Below are 23,076 nucleotides of genomic sequence, written 5' to 3'. Positions count from 1 at the left end.
CAAACACTATTTTCTATTTATAACTTTATATTTATAACTTAATATATTTATAACTTTATATATAACTTTATATTTATAACTTTAAACATAAACACTAAGTTGGTCATATCTTGTTAGATCACAGATGTACCTATCTGGCAGCTTTATTCCTGGCATCATGAAGACCAATATAGTTGTGGTATAGATTTTAATTCGGAAATTGCCATGTTATTTTGTGCAATAATCAATAATCAGCTAGAGAGTTGCTAACTGCTGATTCTACTAGTCTTTCCCATTTAATGCTCACTGAATATCAGTCTTCCAAATGGTAAAACCACGTTGAGCAAAAAAATTAAAACTTTGGGAATCTCCTTAGATTCGCTTTGATTGGTATCTGAAACATCCAAATATAAAATCATAAAATGTTGAATCCTAGACATAGAACTTAATTCAAGAACTTAATTGTGCAGCCAGGAAAACCTGCTCCCCACTGTATTGTGGATTTCACTACCTTTGGACAGCCCTGTGTTCTATTTCTTACCACCTGATCAACCCACAGCAATGTAGAGCCTTTATGCTTGCAAAGTTTAATGTTTTACCTTCAGCTGTGCTACTTGGGAGGTTTCAGAAATCCCATATATAAATAGACTCTGCCCTTGCAGACTGAGAGATGTAGAATCACTACACCATGTTTTTCTGTATTGCCCTTTCTATGTTGACATTCAGGCTAAACTACTTAATTCAATCTTAGCAGCATGGAATGGAGCCTTGGACAAAGGCAAGGTACAGCTTTTCCTTTCTGGACAAAATCCTACCACAGTAGACAGGGTAGCAAAATTTCTGCAACTGGCAATGAGGCTCCGCGAATTTAAATCCTGATTTTGCTTCGCCTTAGCTTTCTGTGTTTTCTTGTTTTTGTACCTCACTGCGAATATATGCCAATAAAGGTGTTGTGGTTGGTAACTAGAGAGTTGCAACCTAAATAGGTCTTCCTTGTGAGAAGTGTATCACTTGACTGGTTCATCTGCTTGTACCTAGGTTAATAAGGAATGTGTCCGAGGTCTCTGGGCTGGACAGCAACAGGAACTCATCTTTTTGCGCAATCGTAACCCGGAGCGAGGCAGCATCCAGAACAACAAACAAGTTTTGAGAAACCTGATTAACTCTTCATGTGACCAACCCTTGGGATACCCTATGTATGTTTCCCCTTTAACCACATCATACATAGGGACCCACAGGCAACTGAAGAATGTTTGGGGAGGACCAATTAGCCTGGACAACATCAAAACATGGTTCAGAACCAAGTGGCTTAGGTAAGCACTTGGCACATCAGACTCTGGTGCGCCATCTAGACAAGAGACCTTCAATCATATCCTAGTTGTTCTAATATAAACACATGAACACACGAAGCTGCCTTTTACTGAATCAGACCCTTGGTCCATCAAAGTCAGTATTGTCTACTCAGACTGGCAGTGGCTCTCCAGGGTCTCAGGCGGAAGTCTTTCGCATCACCTACTTGCCTAGTCCCTTTAACTGAAGGTGCCGGGATTGAACCTGGGACCTTGTGTATGCCTAGCAGATGCTGTACCACTGAGCCACAGTCCCTCCCCAAACAATGTATGCATGGTCTCAGGCTTCTAAGATATGAGATGGGCATCCCAAAGAAGGCACATAGAAGTTGCTGTGGGATGTGCAACTTCCTTTATCTCCATTACACCAGTTTAAAATTTTTGGATACATTGACTGGGTAAGGGTGGGTAGTTCTGTCCAACCTGACTCCCCACTCTCCTGATTGGGATCACAGTGGCAGTCACATGGGCTATATGCTGATCCTTTTGTTTTGGTGGAAAGCAAAGAAAGCTTGTTTATTTGTTGCTTTTCTAGATCTCCTTTTTTCAAGAGTTAAGCATAATCAAGAACATGGTTCAGTTTTATCCTAGTTTTGATTTACTTCAATGATCCTGGTCATGTTTTAGCACTGACTACAATGCGCCATACCTTTTCTGTACTTGGGAAGGTGCAGATTAGGAGATATGACAAAATATATGTACCTCATGGCTAGTGGAATACTTCTGAACTCTTCACAAAACTCACATTTCCTCACACCCAGGTGTCATGCCCCTCCAAACTATCCACTAGTCCAAGGGTCTCCTTTCTCCCTTCACCCCAGTGTTGCACTATTTTGCAGTTAGGACAGATGCCCTGACTTAAAATGGGTGCCACAATGTCCATTAAGGTGTAGTAGTTCTAATGCTGAAACTGACCATTATGGAATCTGAGGTAGGGGAATTGACAGCAAGAGTTCTAAGACACACAAATCTCTCAGACTCTCCCTTGAAGGACTCTGTTTCACATCTTGGCCACCATCCAGCAGATCCTTCAAAACCAGTTTTGTATGAACTAAGTTTTTTTTTTAAAAAAATTGCATAACTTAGAAGCTGTTCATCACATCAAAGGATTATAAAATTAGCAAGCCGCAAGGGGGGCAATCTATCTCCACTTCCCCAGTGGGCATTAATGTCCAGCAGACCTACCTACACAGAATCCAAATTATAGCACAGCAGGAATGAACAATGTGCATCAGGTCAAAAGTGCGCAGAATGATGTAAATCTCAACTAAACATTGACTGTATGATGGAGCTTCAGAAATGACAGCAGTTTGGGGCATACTACATGGGTAGCCATTTTGAGGTTCCTTTTTCCCAAGCTAAAGTTCCCAGAGAGAGCCCCGTGGCGCAGACTGGTAAGCTGCAGTACTGCAGTCAACAGCTCTGCTCACGACCTGAGTTCGATCCCAATGGAAGTTGGTTTTAGGTAGCTGGTTCAAGCTTGACTCAGCCTTCCATGCTTCTGAGGTCGGTAAAATGAGTACCCAGCTTGCTGGGGGTAAAGGGAAGATGACTGGGGAAGGCAATGGCAATGGCAAATGGTAAACATAGTCTGCCTGGTAAATGTCGGGCGTCACCCCATGGGTCAGTAATGACACGGTGCTTGCACAGGGGATTACCTTTACCTAAAGTTCCCAGTTTCCATCTGACAAGACAATTAAAGCAATTACGAAAGAAAAATTATTGTTCTGTGCTATACATGTCCTCGACCCATTTTGGGGATACATTTGTTTGCTTTTTCAACAATCAGAATGCGGAAAGACTGTAATGCCAGCCACAACAGTGGAGGCAACGTTGATGAAGTTGACAGTAGATGTGGGTCATCTTCTAGCAACAATCCAGCGAATAATTCGAGCCAGAACAGCAGCTCCCAGCACACATGGAACAGTACACCCCAGTTGCAGTCTTCGTTACACATTGCTCAGTTTCCAGGTATTTATGCCAAGACGTCTTATGTTCATGTTTTGTTCTCGTAGCCTCTATGACCCAGCAGAGGTAGAAGAAACTACTGGAGCCACAGTCTGTGTTTAAGTCCTCTGCAATATTTTATAATGCACTTAAAAATAAGGTAGACATTACAAGAGAAACACCGGAGTCCTAACCTCTCATGTTCCCCTTACATTGGTAATGCCAAGGTGAGAGGGGACTTGCAGGGTGGAATCATCTGTCCTGATTTTACTGACTTACACTGAAACAAATTGATCGTATCATTGGACACTCACCCAATTTGGAGAGATCCTTTTGGATCTCTTCACCATCTGCTTTGATTTTCACCATCCTGAATAATCGGGTGTCATCTGAAAACGTGGCCATTTATGAGAAAATAGCATTAGTAGCAATATTGAGCCCTGTGGAACCCGCTGCTTACTTCATTCCCTTGCAAAAACTCTCCACTTATTCCTACCCTCCGCTTCCTGCAGTTTAACCGGTCGCTAACATCTTCTCCCACAACTGATGAGTTTTTATTCCGGATGATTTGGTGAGGAACTTAATCATATACTTTTTGGAAGCCCAAGTATATAATGTATCTTGGAGTCGGAGATCCTTTGTCCATATGTGTGTGTTAAAACTCTCTCAAAGAACTCCCAAAAGTTGGTGAGAAAAGATTTCCTGGCACAGAAGCCCTTCGCCAGACTGCTCACAACAGATGCTAGGCTAACTGGGCTGTAATTTCCTAGACCTCTCTCGATTGGCATTACATTTAGTACTTTCCAATCCTGGGGAAGTGAGGCTGACTTTAACGACATCGCATGCTTTTGTTATATGAACAATCTGAGTTCCATAAGAACCCTGGAGTGTATGCCATAAACATCTAGGAAATTGTTGGTTTATAATTTGTCCATTAGCCCCAGCCCATCATTGTTCATTACCTCATCTCTAAAATGGAGGAGAGGAGGACAAGGTAAGGCACTTTGACTCCCCATTGGGAAGAAAGGCATGCTATAAATGAAGTAAAATAAATCAATTTGATGCTGTTTTTTCCAAAACCTTTTCTGAAAACATTGGCTCTGGTGTGGGTAACCACCCCATAATTACTTTATGAAAAGATGCATTCTGCCCCTTTGCAGTCTTACCATCTTCCTTTAGCAAGCATTTTATCTTTCATCTTTCGAGAGCTGCCTCCTTCTCCAGTTTCCTGCTTCTCTCTAAAGAGATCCTTATTGTGAGGAGCAATTTGTTTTTCCTTTTTACCCGCTTTATTATCAGGGCATTTGCAGAGGAATGTCTCCTTGTGCACCCTTTCAAGGCCAGTGTAGTCATGCAGGAGATCATTCCAAACCATGACAATGAGCAGTGCCCCAGCCAAGGTGGCAACTGACCTCCCAGGGAAAGGGAGGATGATTACGTTGGAGGGACTGCATGCTTGTGAGGTTGGACATGAGCGCCCTTTCCCAAGCTCTTCTTTTTAATCAAATAAATTACTCGATCACTTCCAAATCAGTAGGCTTAAGCTTGGTAACTTGGTGATATATTGTGGCCACTGAATCAGCAAATTGCTTGCTGGATTCCCCCCCCCCTCCCGACTTGACATTAATAGATAATGCTCCAAATGGTCTTCCCATAAGTAAAGAATTGTAAGGTCAAAATAACTGCTGCTAACTCAGTCTAATGATGGAACACTATTCCTCTTTGCACTCGTGATTGGACTGGCAATAATCAAGAATGCAAACTTAACTGTGAAATAATGACCCTGGGATTCCCAAGTGGATTGATTGTTTCTTAATTTAATATGTAACTGTATTGGCCAGTGTGTTTCCATCTGTGAAATACAGTTATAACTATTTATCACCACTGAGTCAAAATCAGGAGCAGTTGGTGTGGGATAGGGTGCCTTAGAAAAGTGTCCTTAGGATAAGGAAACAAAGGCTCTTCTATACAGTGAGCATTTTCAGGAAGTTATTTATGTGCAGACATGGGTGGTCTGCTGTACAGCACTGAATTAGAAATGCGTACGAAATATTTTTGGACAGTGGTCAGCTTAGCTGTTTAAATTGCGCACAGATGTTTGGCCACATATGACCATGAATGTACCAGCCCAGAACAGAGCCCCTCCCATCTCACTTCCTAGTGGTATTTTTTTAATTTAAAGATAGTAAAATTGAAATAACTGACAGACCCAGAAGGGGAATTTAATCCAGACCCTGAACTTCAAGGAATCAACGTACTCAAAACAGTTTTAAAAGTGTATTGTAGAGCAGAGGTTTCCTGAGACAGCCTGTGTCTAACTAGTTTACAACCAAACGTCCCTCCCCTCTTTGAAATTGCAAAGACATCTAAGGGTGTGTGGTTGTGTGTTCAAAGGAGTGCCAACAGATTGGCATTGGATTGGATCCATTTAATGGAAAACATAGGTCTTTTTACACTGGAGTCCCAATGCCTTATATCAGTTTTGAAAATATACTCTCTATTTATCCCAAGCAGCAAAATTGAAATGCTAATACATTGCTGGTGGATCAGGAAGATATTCTCTTGCTGTAATTATTAATTGACTGAAGTTGCTGCATACATGTCTAGGTTACTGTAAAAATAAATTATGTAAGCATTTGAGGATGGTTGACTGACAATCGCTTACCAGGGGGTAATCCATCTCTTTGATATTTTGCCACTACTGATGGTAAAAGCCACAAAGTGAGGTGATTGACTCACAGTTAAATATTATTATGTCTCTTAATTCACATCTACCATTTTAAATATCTTACTGGGATATTTGCATTTTAGTAATGTGAAACTATTCCCACAACCTGTCCATGACCAGTATTACTTGGATTATTAAAGTGTGAGGTAGTCCCTCCTTCTCCACTATTATAAATAGATTCTTTACATACAAGAATTCCTTCTCAAGACAGCAGGGAGTATTTCTGTTGCTATTAACTATCTAAAAATCTACTGCCCCAGCCCAGTGCTTTCAACTTGCTGTTCATGTAGATAAATGCAAAGTCTCAATCTGCATCAGCATTTCACCATCTTGTCCTGGTAGTGTCCTTACAAGCTGATCCAGGATGGTGTAACAGAGCAGCACTGACATGCTGCTACACAAGTTTGGCAGTGAGTAATTCTGTTACAGCTGCATCATATCAACATCTGGAGCAAAGCATTTTCATAGCACAGGATGGAAACTTGGACTACACTTGCATCTTTTTAGCCATAGGATTGCAACTCAACGATGGACTTACTTTCCACAGGATAACATTTCATCTGTTTATTGTGTCTTCATCCCCTCTTCCAAGAGCTCTAGATATCTTGCACAGGGGATTCTGATCTCCTTAGCAAGTGCAGCACACCAATCCCCTGCTCCGTGTAAGCTACTGTGTACACAAAGCTTTAGAACTGAAATTTTACGCTTGAAGAATCAAAGCTTGCTGTTTGTGTGCCAAGAAAGCAAAGATGATTCATGGACTTCATAGAAAGCTCATAAACACGCATTTCAAGTTTTCTAGTCAAATGAACAATAATGGCTGCGATATAGCTATCTAAGACCTTGCCCCTGATAATTTTCAGTGCACGAAATAAGAGACAAGTGTCGTGGTGTCATGGTTAAGAGCGGTGGTTTGGAGCGGTGTACTCTGATCTGGAGAACGGGGTTTGATTCCCCACTCCTCCACATGAGCAGCAGATGCAAATCTGGTGAACCAGTTTGGCTTTCCCATTCCTACACATGAAGCCAACTAGGTGACCTTGGGCTAGTCACAGCTCTCTCAGCCCCACCTATCTCACAGGGTGTCTGTTGTGAGGAGGGGAAGGGAAGGTGATTGTAAGCCTGTTTGATTCTTCCTTAAGTGGTAGAGAAAGTCAGCATATAAAAAAACCAACCAACAAAATGTTGTTTTCAGCCGAAGGGATAAAAGCAACAGGTAGAGGCAGCCAATTGGGCCTACTTATTATCTTATGGAGAGGCGACTATTTGCTCATGCAGATGCTTTATATCTGCTGGGCTTGCGTATTTATTGTTTGAACAAGTCATGTGGAAGGAAAAAAATAATCGACCAATTCTGTAGTTAAATGACCCAACTGCTCAGTTAACCTCTTCTTAGCACTGCCAGAGAACTCTGAAGGGAATCCTGGCTTCTGCTCTGCGATAAGAACAATAGAAAAAGGGAGTGAGGGAAATCAAGCCATGAGAATATCTAAAATAGATTAGCTCAATGGCTGCTAATACCATAAATTCACCATATTCACAGGCATTTATTATGAGGGCCAATGTAATTTTTCTTAATCTTATTTTGTTGCACAACTTTATGACAAGAAATGGGAATGTTCACGTGGCCAAATCTGAGGGAGGAAAATTCTGTCCTCTTCTGCTGCCTGGCCCCCAGCTCCATGGTTAATGCTGAACAAACCAGTTTGTAGGTGCATGTAAGATTACATTGATAATCTTTAGTCAGTCCAAAGTTTACCTTAGGCACAGGTCAATACAGAGTAATGTATATTTTGAACCCATTGATTTCAATTCTGCTAATCCTGAGAAAAATTAGTCATGTTCAAGCCCCATTTAAAGCGAGATTTACAGTGCCATCCTAAGCAGAGTTACATCCTTCTGAGCGCATTAAAGTCAATGAGTTCACCAGGGTGTAGCTCTGCTTAGGATGACACTGTCGATTTAACTGGGGTAGTGCAAGGTTTAAATGTGCATAACTTTCTCTGGTTCAGAGCCAAAAGACCACTAAGTACCTTGTAGGCAGTTCTCTGAATGAGGCTACACTCTGAATTACAATTACTTGGAACCAAATCTCAAATCGTTTTCATTATTAGGATTGGGTCAGAAAAATATTGTATATTTCACTACAAATTACACCATAGTTAGGCCACATGACAAAATGTACTGCAGATTACCTATGAGGATATAGTATTTGTGGCCCTAGAGCCCTTTTACAGCTCTTTGAGCTTTGAATATACTTATTTAAAAATTGTCACTGAGTCAATACAGCATGTGCTACCTCCTGCTTCGTAATAATCGGATAGAGGCAGTACAGTTGGGAAGATATCGCTAGAGACGTAAGTCCCCCAAATAATTTTCCGTGTCTTTCTTAAAAGGCAGAAGAAAATTCCGGAGTCAGTCTGTTCAGACGTACGCTGCTTTAAGTCAAAGGCCCCCTCGTTCAAGCCATTCCGGCCCAATCGTAGAAAGTCACCAGGCCTTCAGCCAAACATCCACGTCTGCCCACGAAATCGCTCGAGGCCTTTCCGGCAGCCAGCTCTCCTTCCACAATTCCGCAGCCTCCGTGTTTTCGCACACGCCGGCCATCCCTGCCATGGGCCAGCTCACCGTCCAAGAGAGAGCCGGGGCAATGCTCCGGTCCAGTCTGGCCTCCTCCACCAGTTCGACGCTCAGCCTCCTGTTTGGCAAGAGGAGCTTCTCAAGCGCTTTGGTCATTTCTGGGCTTTCCGCTGCCGAAGGAGGAAACACCACAGACACCCAGTCGTCCAGCAGCGTTAACATTGCCATGGGCCCGTCTGCCAGAGCAGCAAGCCGTACTGTGCAGGAGAGCACACGGGTAAGACTGAATCACACTGACGTAAAATGATTGCTGTGACAGCTATTGCTTTACCTGTACCGTGGCTGCTCACTAAGCGACACAAACAATGGAAATGCACAGCACGGTGGCCAACAGACTGAACAATCGGTACAAAATGAATGCAACAAGCTGCATAAAGTTAAATGCTGATTATAATGAAAAGTACCACGAAACTGACATGCGGTATTTAACGTTATGCAGCTTGTTGCGTTCATTTTGTACCGATTGTACTCATATATTTACCATGTTAAGTTACTATTATCTTGCATAAATATTGATGCACTGTTTGTGGCAGCATATTTGTAGCATTCTTTTAATGCATTAAAAACATTGCATAAACATTGATGAACTGTTATACTTTGTAGCAGCGTATTTGTACCAGGCCTTTTAACATATTAGGTAGATGCAGCTTTTTGAAACTGATATGCTGTATTTAACGTTATGCAGCCTGTTGTATTCATTTTGTACCGATTGTACTCATATGGACTATTTACCACAGGGGTGTCCAATCTTTTGGTTTCTCTGGGCCACACTGGAAGAATTGTCTTGGGCCGCACATAAAATATACTAATACTAATGATAGCAAGTTTACGATTTTGTGTTGGGCCACATTCATAGCCGTCCTGGGCCGCATACGGCCCGGGGGCCGCAGTTTGGACAAGCCTGATTTACCACATGATGTTACTATTATCTTGCATAAACATTGATGCACTGTTATATTTTATAGCAGCATATTTGTACCAGCTCTTTTAATGTATTAGGTAGATGCAGCTTTTTGTGTGATAAGATAGAGTATACATGGATTGTTTAGTCTGGTGGCCACCGTGCTGTGAATTTCTTTTTTGTGGCGTCAGAACTTACAGCACAAGGTTTTCCTTCTTTTTTTTCTATGCTCACTAAATGAGCCATTCTCTAGGCCACACAAACCTTTTCCGGGCTTCCTTAAAGCACTCTAAAGTGGAAAACGATAGAGATTTGTACGATGTGCAGTTTGGCTCACTTGGGTATCATTTGTATTAATATTGCATTCTTTAATATAGCCAGATGGAAACACAAACTACTAAAATAGTTTAAGAGCAAAATGGGCAGCTCAAAACTGTCATCTCAAACAATATGATGTTTTCTTAGAAATATATGAACAGACTGATATTACAGGTCTGTTGTAGCTGTGGAAGCAAAAATAGTATGTTTGGCTGCCGGAGCTAAAGTAATGACATACATTTGGCAAATGGGAATGGGCTACGTGGCTTTCACACTAGCTTTCCATAAAAAAGCAATTGAAATCCTCTTTAAAAGACAGAAATGATGCTAAAGAAGCTGAAGGAAGGATCACTGCCATCTCTACTTCTTCCCCCAGCTCTGTCTCTGCATGAGTTATAAAACCAGTGCTATGTAGTGTAAATTTCGTGCATAGATTCCCGAGCTCTAAATTGGGACAGGCAACTCCCAGCACACATGCCAAACAGCACCCCAACCCCAGCATTTTGCTCAGCCTTCAGGGCCAGTTCTTCACTTAAGAAACTGAGGCCATAACCTGACATCCCAGAAACACCAAGAACACCCTTTATTTTCCCCACCGCGTTTCATCTGTCACCAGCATCTTGATAGGTAGACATGGTGGGGGTTTGGGTACTTGGGCCAGAAATCTTTGCCAGGATCCAAAGTGCTCTTTGTGAATGCCTAGCGTGCTTCCAGGCATGCTGTCAAACTGAGCACATGAAGCTGCCTTCTACTGAGTCATATAATTGGTCTATCAAGGCTAGTACTGTCTATGCTGACTGGCAGCAGCTGGGCTGAACTGAATGCAGAGCGGATGTTCTACCACTGCAGCCTCTCACACTCCATCATGTCATACCAGAAGATTGCCTAACTCACAGGGGTGGCTTTTCAGGGGGTGTGACCTGTGGTGGGAATTGGGAGGGGGCACTTGAAAAGCCCTGGTGCACATGCTAAAAAGCATGCAAGGCCATTTGGATCCTAGCACTTATACTGAACTATCTGTTTTGAAGACGTGCTGAAAATATCTCAATTTCTCTTCTTACAAGCAATTGTCCGAGACTTGTGAAGCAACTGATGCTACTGAATCCAGACAGCGAAAGGAGCTGGGAGCGACACATGCTCTTCTGATGAGCCACACACTGGAATGCAGAAGAGCCAGCCAAGAGGACATGGCATTGGAAGACACTGGTTCTCAACACAGTCTGTCAGATGAGCAATAAAAACGGCACTTGCACAAGGTGTAGTGCTCTGTACGACTGATATCGACACACAACTAGCTTAGTCTCCTGGAGAAAGTTAAATTATTTCAAGTAAAACTATAAGGTTTTTTTTTAAGCTCTTCAGCAAAAACAGTATTTAATGGAGAAGCTTACAAATGTGGAAATCGAAGATCCTAGAATTAGCATTTAGTTCCGTCCAAAAAATGCAGTGCAACTTCATCTCAGGTTCTTGAAAATTCAAATGTGACCTGAGAAGGGGGAAAAAAAGAAAACTTCTTGACGTTCTCGAAGAAGTGCTGACACTCTTGGGATGGAATTTGGAAAGGATTTTTTTTTAAAAAAAGACAGAAATCAAATACTTGGGAGGATTGAAAGCAACAGAAAATCTGAATGCAGCTCAGTGAAAAAGCACACCGACATCTGTCTCTTGCCATAACGAAATAGATGATTGCATGCTAAATAACTGGCGTTTTATACATAATGCATCAGAAAGGATTGTTTTTAATTGAAACGATGAATATGTAGTAGAAAAAAAGTGCACACTGTAAGATTAGTATGCTGAATCTTTAAAAAACAACGCGGAAGCTAAGCCTCGTTCTTCTGTTTGTTTGAAGTGTTTTGCAGCTGGCAATTCTGTACAAGCAACACTCATCCAGAAGGTGGTCCACTGCATGCAGCCATACTGAAATAGTTTATGAAAATGTGAGGCTCAGCATTGCCTTGAGCCAAATATAGCCGATGCATGAAAAGCCGTCTCAAAGCCAATGGTGCTCCTCGTTTGCAAATAAAGAAGCTTTCTTTAAAAGGTTGTACGTAACGCATAACCTTGCACTTCTCTTTGGTTGACAGAAATTCATGCCTAATTCTGAAAACCGAGACTTAACACAACTGTAATGTACTGTATAATCTCTCATGTTCACACACAGACATGTCCACTCTTTTGTAATTAAAACTTTATAAATACCAATATATGTCTGTGCATTTGTTCTTTTTGTTTTTCTCAAGTCACTAACAATCCATGGACATTTGGGGATATTCCTTACAAATCTGGGGCTTATCGAAAGGTTCTAGAAACAAGAGACAAAAAAAATCCAGATGGCTTCAAGGCAGGCTGAAATATTCCTTGAGGCAGGGTCAATGGGCAGCATTTGGGCATTAAAGTAAAGGTAGTCATGGGATATGATTCATGGTGCTAGTGTCCTTCAATGCAGAAGGATATTGTGCTGCAGCATCACAAAAGCTTTCAAGATTTGATCATGCATAGAGCAATGAAGTTGTCTACCACTGGAGAACAGAAATTATGGCACAGTAAAACAATAAACAGTGGCCATTTATGCTTGGTAATTAGCAGTGCGTTCCAGGCTGAATTGCCCTGCATATTTTTTTAAATTTTTTCACGCTGAACAGTCATTCCAGAAGTGACTGCGAAGCCGGCGCATACTTGCTTCGCTTTACTTAAGAGCCCCTTTAACGCGACCTTTGGTGTTTGCTCTGCCCCTGCTGTGAAGAATCCCCTGAAGGAACCATGCAAAATAGCAGCGGTGTGTTGGCTATGCAAACAGGAACAAAGGAGCAGGTGAGTGGGATGGTGGAATTTCTCCTTTTGCGTCGGGACCGTGAATAGGCATTTTTAAAGTCGCATTTTAAAAAAGACCTTTGAGCGAGCATCAAAACTGACCATGCATAAATGGCCAGTCTCATATAATCTCAATTTAAAATTATGGTGAATTACTAGGCAGTGACATGTTTATCAGCCATGTTTCTATCATACAATATATGTGATCAAACCCAGTTGTGCTAAAGGAGGGTGTGTGAGCCATCTGGATCCTGTGTATAGTGAAACCTTTGCCTTGTGTGCATGGTTTCATGCAGAACATAAATCCACAGATATGAAGGCGAGGTTGGAAACAAGTTGGTGGGCTTAATAAGCAAAAAAAATCCCTATCAATAATCAACGCTCTGTATTGTACAGCCTAATTGTTGGGGAGGGAGACAGCTAGGCTTACCAGGTCCGTAGATCCATTGGCGGGAGCTTTTCAGCAGCATGGGACACACACATGTGTGTCCCACACGATGCACCTACGCCACTTCCGGGTTTACTTGGAAGCGACGTGGACGCTCTGTCAATCTCTGCCGAAACACTATGGTTTCCATAGTTTCTGTGGAGGCTACTAGACGAAACACTATGGTTTCCATAGTTTCTGCGGAGGCTACTAGAGCGTCTGCGTCGCTTCTGGGTAAACCAGGATGTGACATAGGCACGTCGCATGGGTGCGCATGCACACGTTGCCTGCTGGCCCTCAGCTGGTCAGTGGGCAGCCTGGTGGATTGGCAGGATTTTCCCCACCACCACCGGGCACTTGGCAACCCTAAAGACAGCTGACAGCTCTTTAAAACCCCTCCACACTCATTTTGTGTCTCTTCCTCCTGCCCAGGAGTATACAAAGTGGGAGATTGCGAAGGCAGCCTCCACCTCCTCTTCTCCACCTGTTGCAGGAGCAAAGGCGTCAATTGCTTGAGCCTATGAGCCCTGGAAAAATTTCTTCTTCCTCCTCCCCTGCTCCACTAGTTGCACACTCAAGCTATACGACCCCCTCTTCAGCTACACAGCTGCTCTCTTCTTGTGTGTGTAAAGTGCTGTCAAGTCGCAGCTGAATTATGGCGACCCCTTATGGGGTTTTCAGGCAAGAGACATTCAGAGGTGGTTTGCCAGTGCCTTCCTCTGCACAGCAACCTTGGTATTCCTTGGTGGTCTCCCAGCCAAATATTAACCAGGGCTGCTTAGCTTCCGAGATCTGACAAGATCAGGCTATACCATGTTGCCTTCCCTCCTGCTATGCTCTTGCCCTAGGCTATATTTTAGGAAAAGGCACCACAGAAAGCACAAGGGAAGACACCCACCCTGTTGTGCATTCTGGCAGTTCTCACTGAAACTTGTAAATTCTTGAAAGTACTGTTTTGGTGGTTCAAATAAAATTATAGCATGCGTATGTAAAACTCCAGGGACATCCTTACTTCATATCTGCAGAATTCTTTGTGTTAAATAGTGGAACTCCCTGCCCCAGGATGTGGTGACGGCTGCCAACTTGGAAGGCTTTAAGAGGGGAGTGGACATGTTCAGGGAGGAGAGGGGTATTCATGGCTACTAGTTAAAATAGATACTAGTCATGATGCATACCTATTCTCTCCAGGATCAGAGGAGCATGCCGATATATTAAGTGCTGTGGAACACAGGCAAGATGCTGCTGCTGCAGTCGTCTTGTTTGGGGGCTTCCTAGAGGCACCTGGTTTGCCAGAGTGAACAGACTGCTGGACTTGATGGGCCTTGGTCTGATCCAGCAGGGCCTTTCTTATGTTCCTATAAAAACAAACTAAAACAAACTGAGCACTCAACACCTGACATCTGCCAAGGTATATAAGCTCACAAAGCATTCTAGAACCTTGTTTCATTTATATTCTGACTGGCTTTTTTAACATAGTTAAAACAAGTTTAACAAAATATTGTCGAAGGCTTTCACGGTCAGAGTTCATTGGTTCTTGTAGGTTATCCGGGCTGTGTAACCGTGGTCTTGGAATTTTCTTTCCTGACGTTTCGCCAGCAACTGTGGCAGGCATCTTCAGAGTAGTAACACTGAAGGACAGAGAGACACTGTCCTTCAGTGTTACTACTCTGAAGATGCCTGCCACAGTTGCTGGCGAAACGTCAGGAAAGAAAATTCCAAGACCACGGTTACACAGCCCGGATAACCTACAAGAACCAAAGTTTAACAAAGTTTTTAACATAGCTAATTTTTCTCTTTTTCTTACTTCTGTGAAAACTGATGTTTCATATTCGAAACTAAACCTTTTGCATCAGCTGACATTTATTCTCTATCTTAGAGTCGATATGTATAAATGACTACAAAAGGTTATCCCATATTGGATCAAATGTCTGATTAATCAGACGGCAGCTGCATGAGATGAGCTACCACATTTACGTAAAAGTACATAATGCTTTTCATACAATGATTTCTGCTATCACACAAGCAAATGTCTTAGTGCTATATAGATCAATGTTTAATGTGTCAGGCAGGTATCTGGTAGACGGAGGGAAACCTGCACGATTCACCTGTCACATTTAAACGTTTGCGTGAACTAACTTGCTCTGCTCACTCTTCATTTTCCTGGAATGAATTCAAGTAGTGTGTCGCGCCCAGATGCACATCTGTCCCACGTTGACTGACTGCTGGATCATTGTTTGTCTCACAAAACAGACTAAAACAGTACCAGAATTAAGTTGGCGTTGAGCAGGATTTTTATGTTCAAGACTGTATCCACCTAAACACTTGGCAAAATCCATAGTTTTGTCCCTCACTATCCCTGTACTAAATTTCCCATTTCCCATACATATGTACTACTTACTCACAAAATTGCATTTTTCCATCTTTCTCCATTTTTATGATGCTAAATTCATAGAATTGAACTCATGCACACTCCAATGGCTTTGGTTCATTGTGCCAAAAAAGCCTGTTCTCATAATTTGACCAAAGTATGATACCCTCAGTTTAGCCATTTTAGCTTCTAGTGAGAGTTCAAGTTTGATTTGATCTACAACCCACTTATTTGTCTTTTTGGTGATCTACAGTATTCATAAAACTCTCCTCCAACACCACATTTCAAATAAATCAGCTTTCTTCATTGAGCAACTTTCACAGTCATACATTGTAACAGGGAATACTATGTAATGAATTATCTTGACCTTGGTCAAGAAAGTGCCAAAGCAGGACTACTGCTGAATATCAAGGAGACAAAAGTAATGACTACAGGAAAATTACTCAACTTTAAGGTTGACAATGAGGAAACTGAAATTGTTCAAGACTTTCTATTCCTTGGCTCCATTATCAACCAAAAGGGAGACTGGAGCCAATAAATCAGGAGATTGGACTGAGAAGGGCAGCCATGAAGGAGCTAGAAAAGATTCTTAAGTGTAAGGATGTGTCACTGGCAACCAAGATCAAGTTTATTCATGCCATCGTATTCCCTGTTACTATGAATGAGTGTGAAAGCTGGACAATGAAGAAAGCTGATAGGAAGAAAGTAGATTCCTTTGAAATGTGGTGTGGGAGGAAAGTGTTACCCTGGACTGCCAAAAACAACAAATCAGTGGGTTCTAGATCAAATTAAGCCTGAACTGACCCTAGAAGCTAAAATGACTAAACTCAGTCTATCATACTTTGGTCACATTATAAGACAAGAGTCACTGGAAAAGACAATAATGCTAGGAAAAGTTGAAGGCGGCAGAAAAAGAGAAAGACCCAACAAGAGATGGATTGACTCTATAAAGGAAGCCACGTCCCTCAATTTGCAAGACCTGAGCAAGGCTGTTAAAGATAGGATGTTTTGGAAGTGACTTGATGGCACTTAATACACACAAGTAATTTGTACATGTCACATCCTTACTTTTAATCCTTGAAGTGTTGTTCTGATTACCATTAAATGCTTATCTTCTGACCTGGAACACAAACTGTAGACATTTAAAATATCCCCTAAAAGGACGCCATTAATGCACCAGTGCTTATCCAGTGTCCAAGGCATGATCTCTCTTGCTCTTCATTAATGCTAGTCAAGTTTGGGGAAAGTAAATGCTGTTATGCAGAATACAGATAGTCATCAGTTTTATGCAGACATTTGTGGCGTGAATGCAAGACTCTTTGGGGTACTCTTCACGGAGATTTACAGAGGTTGAGCTTTAAACAACTTGGGAATCAATTGTACCCAATTGTTGGCCTCTCAACTAATGAACAGCTGCTGTAACTACTTGGGCCCCCCACTTCACACACAAACAGATGTGCTGCCTTGATGACCACAGAAGCCAATGATGAAAACATGGAAATAGCTTCAATCCACTCCATTCCTTAGGGAAGGCCTGTGAATGCAATTTCACGAGAACGGTTATTAGTCAGTATTGGTATGTTTTTGCTACAGATCTGTACAGAAGTAGGTTGTGAATGCCAAGGTTGTTAGGAAGGGTAGGTGTGTACACATTGCACAGTTCATCAGATCTCAGTCACCCCACTCAACATTTTATTCCTAAAATTTTTGGGATAGGTTGCTTATCTGTACCTGGTTTTCTTTGGTCATTTATGTAGTCACACCAATGGCAATCTGCACTTGTGCAAAGTCTTACTTGGAACATTCTACTGCTAATCTTGAAACGATTTTGGTGCTTGACTCCACCCACTCTGAGGGAAAGGGCACCAGTATACGCAAACAGACATGACACCTACTTGGGTATGCTTGAAGTGTGGCCAGAAGTAGCTGGTGTGCTGGCTCACAGCATGGTCGAATGTCTGGGATTCCAGTGACTGAATCTCTGCCTGGGGTCATGACCAAACAAAGTACAAACAGCCACATTAGGAAAGTATACAGTATAACTAAAGGAATGTGTGGCACACTTACCATATGAAAATGGGCTCGGGAAGAAGGTAAGACGATGTCCTGATTAATATGGGATCTCACAAACTGCTTTTTGGAATGTTCCCTCTTTTGAAATCAAATGTTACTTTTTTGGACTTCCCCTTGACATGAATGCTGAACGTAATAGCATTGTGGTCACTGTTGCCAACTGGAACAACAACATTTCTAACAAGGTCTTGAGCCCCAATCAGAACCAAGTCCAAGACCACTGAAGTGCAGTGCACAGTCATTTATAGTGTCTAGGAATCTCATTTCTACTACATTACTCGAGAACATGTTTACCCAGTCAATGTGAGGGTAATTGAAGTCTCCCAGTATCAGAACCTCCCTTATTTCCTTCTCTGTCTCAAGATTAGCCTCAAGGGTTTGATCAGGTGGGCAACAGTACATACCCCACTTTTAAGTAACTCTTAGAGCCCAGTACTTCCACCCATATCACTTCTGTTGGGGAGTTCATTCCCCTGATGTTCTCTAACTTATTTGATTCTATGTACAACACCTCCCCCAACCCATCTCTTCCTGTCCTGCCAATAGTTTATACCCAGGGATAGATTTTTCCCATTCCACCATGTTTCTGAGATACCTACTATATCTAAATTGTCATTGAGCACCAAGCACTGCAGCTTCCCCACTTCTAGCATTGGTATATAGACACCTATGATGTGTTTCCATCTCCAGCAACCCTCACACACGGTTCTCCTTCACCATCCTACCCTCATTCCCAAGTTCTATTACGCTCCTATCAATATTACCCTGAGTGTTTACACAACTATCCCTTTGGACTGACTTGTCCCAAACAGGAAGCTCCCCAGCTCTTGTTGGCTCCCCCCACCCCAGGATAAATTTAAAAGCTGCTCTCCAACCTTCTTGATATTAATTGCCAGCACCCGGTTCTCTTTTGTGATTGTAGCTGGGATCTTCTGTATCCAAAGCAGGTTCTCTGTCACTGAGTGTGATCCCTCCCTGAAATCTCCAGTGAAATTAGTGTTGGTTCAACTACATTTTCATCAGTCACTTCACCACCTTGCAAAAGTTGAACTTGGGAGGCATTGGGAAATCAACAACTTCAACCAACCCTTATCCCTCCCCCCATGTTCATTGACAAATGCAATTCCATTTCAATCTAAAACACTTTAAAATCTGATGCTGGGAATATAGAAATACATCTCCATTATTGGTTCTTGTAGGTTATCCGGGCTGTGTGACCATGGTCTTGGTATTTTCTTTCCTGATGTTTCGCCAGCAGCTGTGGCAGGCATCTTCAGAGGAGTAACACTGAAGGACAGTGTCTCTCAGTGTCAAGTGTGTAGGAAGAGTAATATATAGTCAGAAAGGGGTTGGGTTTGAGCTGAATCATTGTCCTGCAAAAAGTATCAAAGGTAATGTGATAATCATTGTCCTGTAAGTATCAAGACAATGTGCTAATGAGGGTGTGGTATGTTAATATGGAACCATTGTATCCTGAAGTGATCTGTTAATGTGTGAAATCCAAAGCTAATCTGCAGGGCTATTGTGGACTGTAGTCTTTGTTAGTCTGGAAGTTTTCAGGACAGGAAGCCAAGCCTTATTCATTCTTAAACTCTCTTCTTTTCTGTTAAAGTTGTGCTGATGTTTATGAATTTCAATGGCTTCTCTGTGTAATCTGACAAAATAGTTGGTAGAATTGTCCAGTCTTTCAGTGTCTTGGAATAAGACCCTGTGTCCTGTTTGTGTCAGTCCATGTTCAGCCACTGCTGATTTCTCAGGTTGGCCAAGTCTGCAGTATCTTTCATGTTCTTTTATCCTGCAGATACTGACACTGAGAGACACTGTCCTTCAGTGTTACTCCTCTGAAGATGCCTGCCACAGCTGCTGGCGAAACGTCAGGAAAGAAAATACCAAGACTACGGTCACACAGCCCGGATAACCTACAAGAACCAATGAACTCTGACCGTGAAAGCCTTCGACAATACATCTCCATTATGTTTTATGAATTACAGAATTCCTTTTGCATCCTGTGTAGAGATGCTGAGGTGGCTGTAATATCACAGAATGTTAATGAAGGCATGAAGTGGAAGTTTTGTTTGGCTTGGGATAAAAATCAGAAAACTCCAAAATGACAAGGGAGATTGTGTTATGGGGGACAGACAGGCAAAGGAGGAAAGGAAACAGACAGACTAGACTGCTGGTCTCAATTACAAGTCCATTGCACCTTTCCAGGATATTATCTGGATTAAAAAAAAAAAATTAAATCCCCTATGGGACTTTGCGGAATTTTGAATCAGCAGGAAACACCAATATCCCATGTAAATAGCTACTATTCCCATTTTATAGACAGGAAACTGAGGCTGAGAGACGACTTATGTATGGCCCGTCAGACAGACAATGGCTCAGCAAAAGTTAGAACTAGCGTATGTGTGTGTGCCGTCAAGTCACAGTTGACTTATGGCGACCCCATAGGGTTTTCACGGCAAGAGACATTCAGAGGTGGTTTGCCATTGCATGCCTCCGCATGGACTGAGAGAGTTCGGAGAGAACTGTGACTGGCCCAAGGTCACCCAGCAGTCTTCATGTGGAGGAGAGGGGAATCAACCCCGATTCTCCAGATTAGAGTATGCTGCTCTTTACCACTAAACCATGCTGGCTCTCAGAACCAGCATACTAATCTGCCAATTCACAGCAATTCCTAACATATTTATCACTTTTTCTTCAGCAAGCATAATCACAGAATCTTAGAGTTGGAAGGGACCACCGGGGTCATCTAGTCCAACCCCCTGCACAATGCGGGAAACTCACAACTACCTCTCCTACACACACCCCAGTACCCAGAAGATGGCCAAGATGCCCCCCCTTCCCATGAACTGCCCAAGTTCATAGAATCAGCATTGCTGACAGATGGCCATCTAGCCTCTGCTTAAAAACCTCCAGGGAAGGAGCGCTTACCACCTTCCGAGGAAGCCTGTTCCACTGAGGAACTGCTCTAACTGGTAGAAAATTCTTCCGAATGTCTAGATGGAAATTCTTTTGATTTAATTTTAACGCACTGGTTCTGGTCCGACCTTCTGGGGCAACAGAAAACAACTCAGCATCCTCCTCTATATGACAGCCCTTCAAGTACTTGAGGATGGTTATCATATCCCCTCTTAGTCTTCTCTTTTTCAGGCTAAGCAAACTGTGCTCTCAGGCACAAAAGTAAAAACAGTTAAAGAATGTTGTATTTGATGGCTTCCTGATTTCAGTGCATTACTAGAATTCTTGATGCCTGTATAGTATTTACATTGGCTTTTCTCATCATAGGTTTCTATTAGGGGATCTAATTTGTATCTTTTTTAACTTCTCTCCAAATTGCAGAAGTTTAAGCATTACAAATTAATCCTTTCTTCAGAAATCCAAAGAGTACAATCAAAAAAGACTGACACGTGCTGAATATTGCAGCCTTTTGTTTACTTTTTTGACTTGAATTGCAACAGACATTTATGCCAAATGGCCTTGTGTCTGAGGCTTACAGAGAAGGCCAGGCGCAAATTATCCTCTTCCTGTTATCCCAATTAAAATTAGCAGGTGCAACGAAATTGTAATCAGGACCTTCAAGAGATACTGTTTGCACTAGAGGCCATCCTTACTGAACATTTCCAGAACAACTGTTTCTTTCCTATCACAGAGCTCTTGAGCTTTTCCAAATGCAGGCACAAAATAATACCCAACTGTCAACATAAGGCCCCATAAAACAACAATGAAGTGAGAAACTTATTAAGACTAATCGTAAACATGAGGTTCATCTTAATAATCCAGTTTCTCACTACATTACAAAACATGTAAAACAGGGCATGTTGTGTTAGCAGGACGCTGAAGCAGATGTGTTCATGTATCACAGGTTATGATGTACTCAAAATCAAGAAAATAACTCTAACAGAAAAACCAAAGACAATCAACCTTCTTGTTAGCTGGATCTGCAGAAAAGCCTTTCTTCATATCAAAAATGACAGGTGGATAGACCCTTTGCATCAAATCTTTAAAATTGAGCAGTTTTTCACTTAGGGCTCAGTCTCAATGTGGAGACCAAAGGAGGGAAACATATGGGGTACAGAATGGGGTTATAGTCATACATAGGTTTTCTGCAGTTATAATAAGCCCTGGCCTCTAGCATATGGGACAAGCAATCCCTTCATTTCTGTCCAGCCTACAGGCAACTTATGAAGGAGTCTGCAATACTGGAAGGTAAGGTAAAGTCACAAGTGATTTATGATGACCCCCACTATGGGGTTTTCAAGGATAGAGATGAGCACAGAGGTCTGCCATTGCCTTCTACTGTGCAGCAACCCTCGTCTTCCTTGGTGGTCTCCCATCCAAGTACTAACCATGGCCAACCCTGCTTAGTTTCTGAGCTCTGATGAGACCAGGCTAGCCAGGGCTACACAGTAGGCTCATGAACAGATATATCCAACAGAATTGTATTGTAGATTAATTAGAACCTGGTGTCCAAAATACATGGCTCTGAAAGCAATGGGAATTTCCACATTCCTTCAGTCAAGGAATGCTTTAACTTTACAGTAGTTATACTTCACACACCAAAGAGTATAGAATGAAAGGGGCTCCATTCTTTTATGATTTTTGCTAAAGCCAAGGAATACTTTGCAGGATAGGAAAACAAATGTACACCTGGCTGGGAATTTAGCTTTTATGACATGCAAAACTGATTAAGTGGTGAATGCTTTCCTGAAAGCCATTCATAACCCCTGCATGATGCAAACTGGGTCACAGTCAGTCACAGTTTCTTTATTAACAGGAAGTGAGACAAGGGACGACAAGAGAAAACAAATATTGTTAAGCAGCAGGGGACACAGATTGTTTAATATGACCCATAAAACGACAAACCAAGTTACAGGAAAAGATCAATTTCTGAATAGGAAATACCTTCCAATATAGAGCAACGGAAATCTAGGAAATCCCTTCAGAAATAAAAAGCAAACTGAGTCAAAAAGGGCTATTGGAAAACCTGAAATAACCAGAAGCCGCAATCCTCATGACACCACACAAGCAAAATAGTTAGCCCAATTTCTTTGAAACGTCAGCCTAAAAATGACACCAAAAAAATTGCAGAGCCTGTGGCCCCTATCCTTTGCACTGTACTTACCTCAACAAGTAAATCAAACTGATTTGTCTGTCCACCGTTAATTACCAATATTCGTGATGAAGAGCATGCCATGGACAGCCTAGGCACACAACCACCACAAATTTGAACAGAGCTTGTGTTTGTGATGTATCAGAGAGAAGAGACAATGGAATGGATCCTGTCATTCAGGTAAATGCAGAGCATTTCAGCGGAAGAACTCTTCTGCCGGAGGCTCTGCACTTAGCTGAGGAGAGCGGTAGGATCCCACCCCTATGAAATGTTTGCGAAACTACCTGCTATATGGGGGAAAGGTCTGAGCCCAACTCTGCTGTGATGAAATGGAAGCCCTCTCTTTCACCATTCAAGTGGGTCAAAGTTCATTTAACTCAGAGTCTGGGTTTTCATTAAATATAATACAGAGAGTAATT

The 23,076-nt window shown here is 42.1% G+C and overlaps 1 protein-coding gene across 1 annotated transcript in view; it reads left to right on the top strand.

Moving 5' to 3' along the window:
- PCNX2 (pecanex 2) overlaps positions 1 to 11,142 on the top strand; it is a 143,364-nt gene extending 132,222 nt beyond the window's left edge. Inside the window, exons 31-34 of the mRNA XM_056852517.1 lie at positions 1,018 to 1,292; positions 3,118 to 3,299; positions 8,400 to 8,860; positions 10,927 to 11,142. Of these exons, the coding sequence (XP_056708495.1) occupies positions 1,018 to 1,292; positions 3,118 to 3,299; positions 8,400 to 8,860; positions 10,927 to 11,100 (1,092 nt within the window). The 3' untranslated portion in view covers positions 11,101 to 11,142. The remainder of the gene's footprint in view (positions 1 to 1,017; positions 1,293 to 3,117; positions 3,300 to 8,399; positions 8,861 to 10,926) is intronic.
- The last annotated feature ends 11,934 nt before the right edge of the window (positions 11,143 to 23,076 follow it).

This window comes from Euleptes europaea, chromosome 7 (assembly GCF_029931775.1).
Source record: "Euleptes europaea isolate rEulEur1 chromosome 7, rEulEur1.hap1, whole genome shotgun sequence".
NCBI lineage: Eukaryota > Metazoa > Chordata > Lepidosauria > Squamata > Sphaerodactylidae > Euleptes > Euleptes europaea.
Note: the sequence above shows the minus strand (reverse complement) of the source record. Positions and strands in the feature narration are given on the sequence as shown.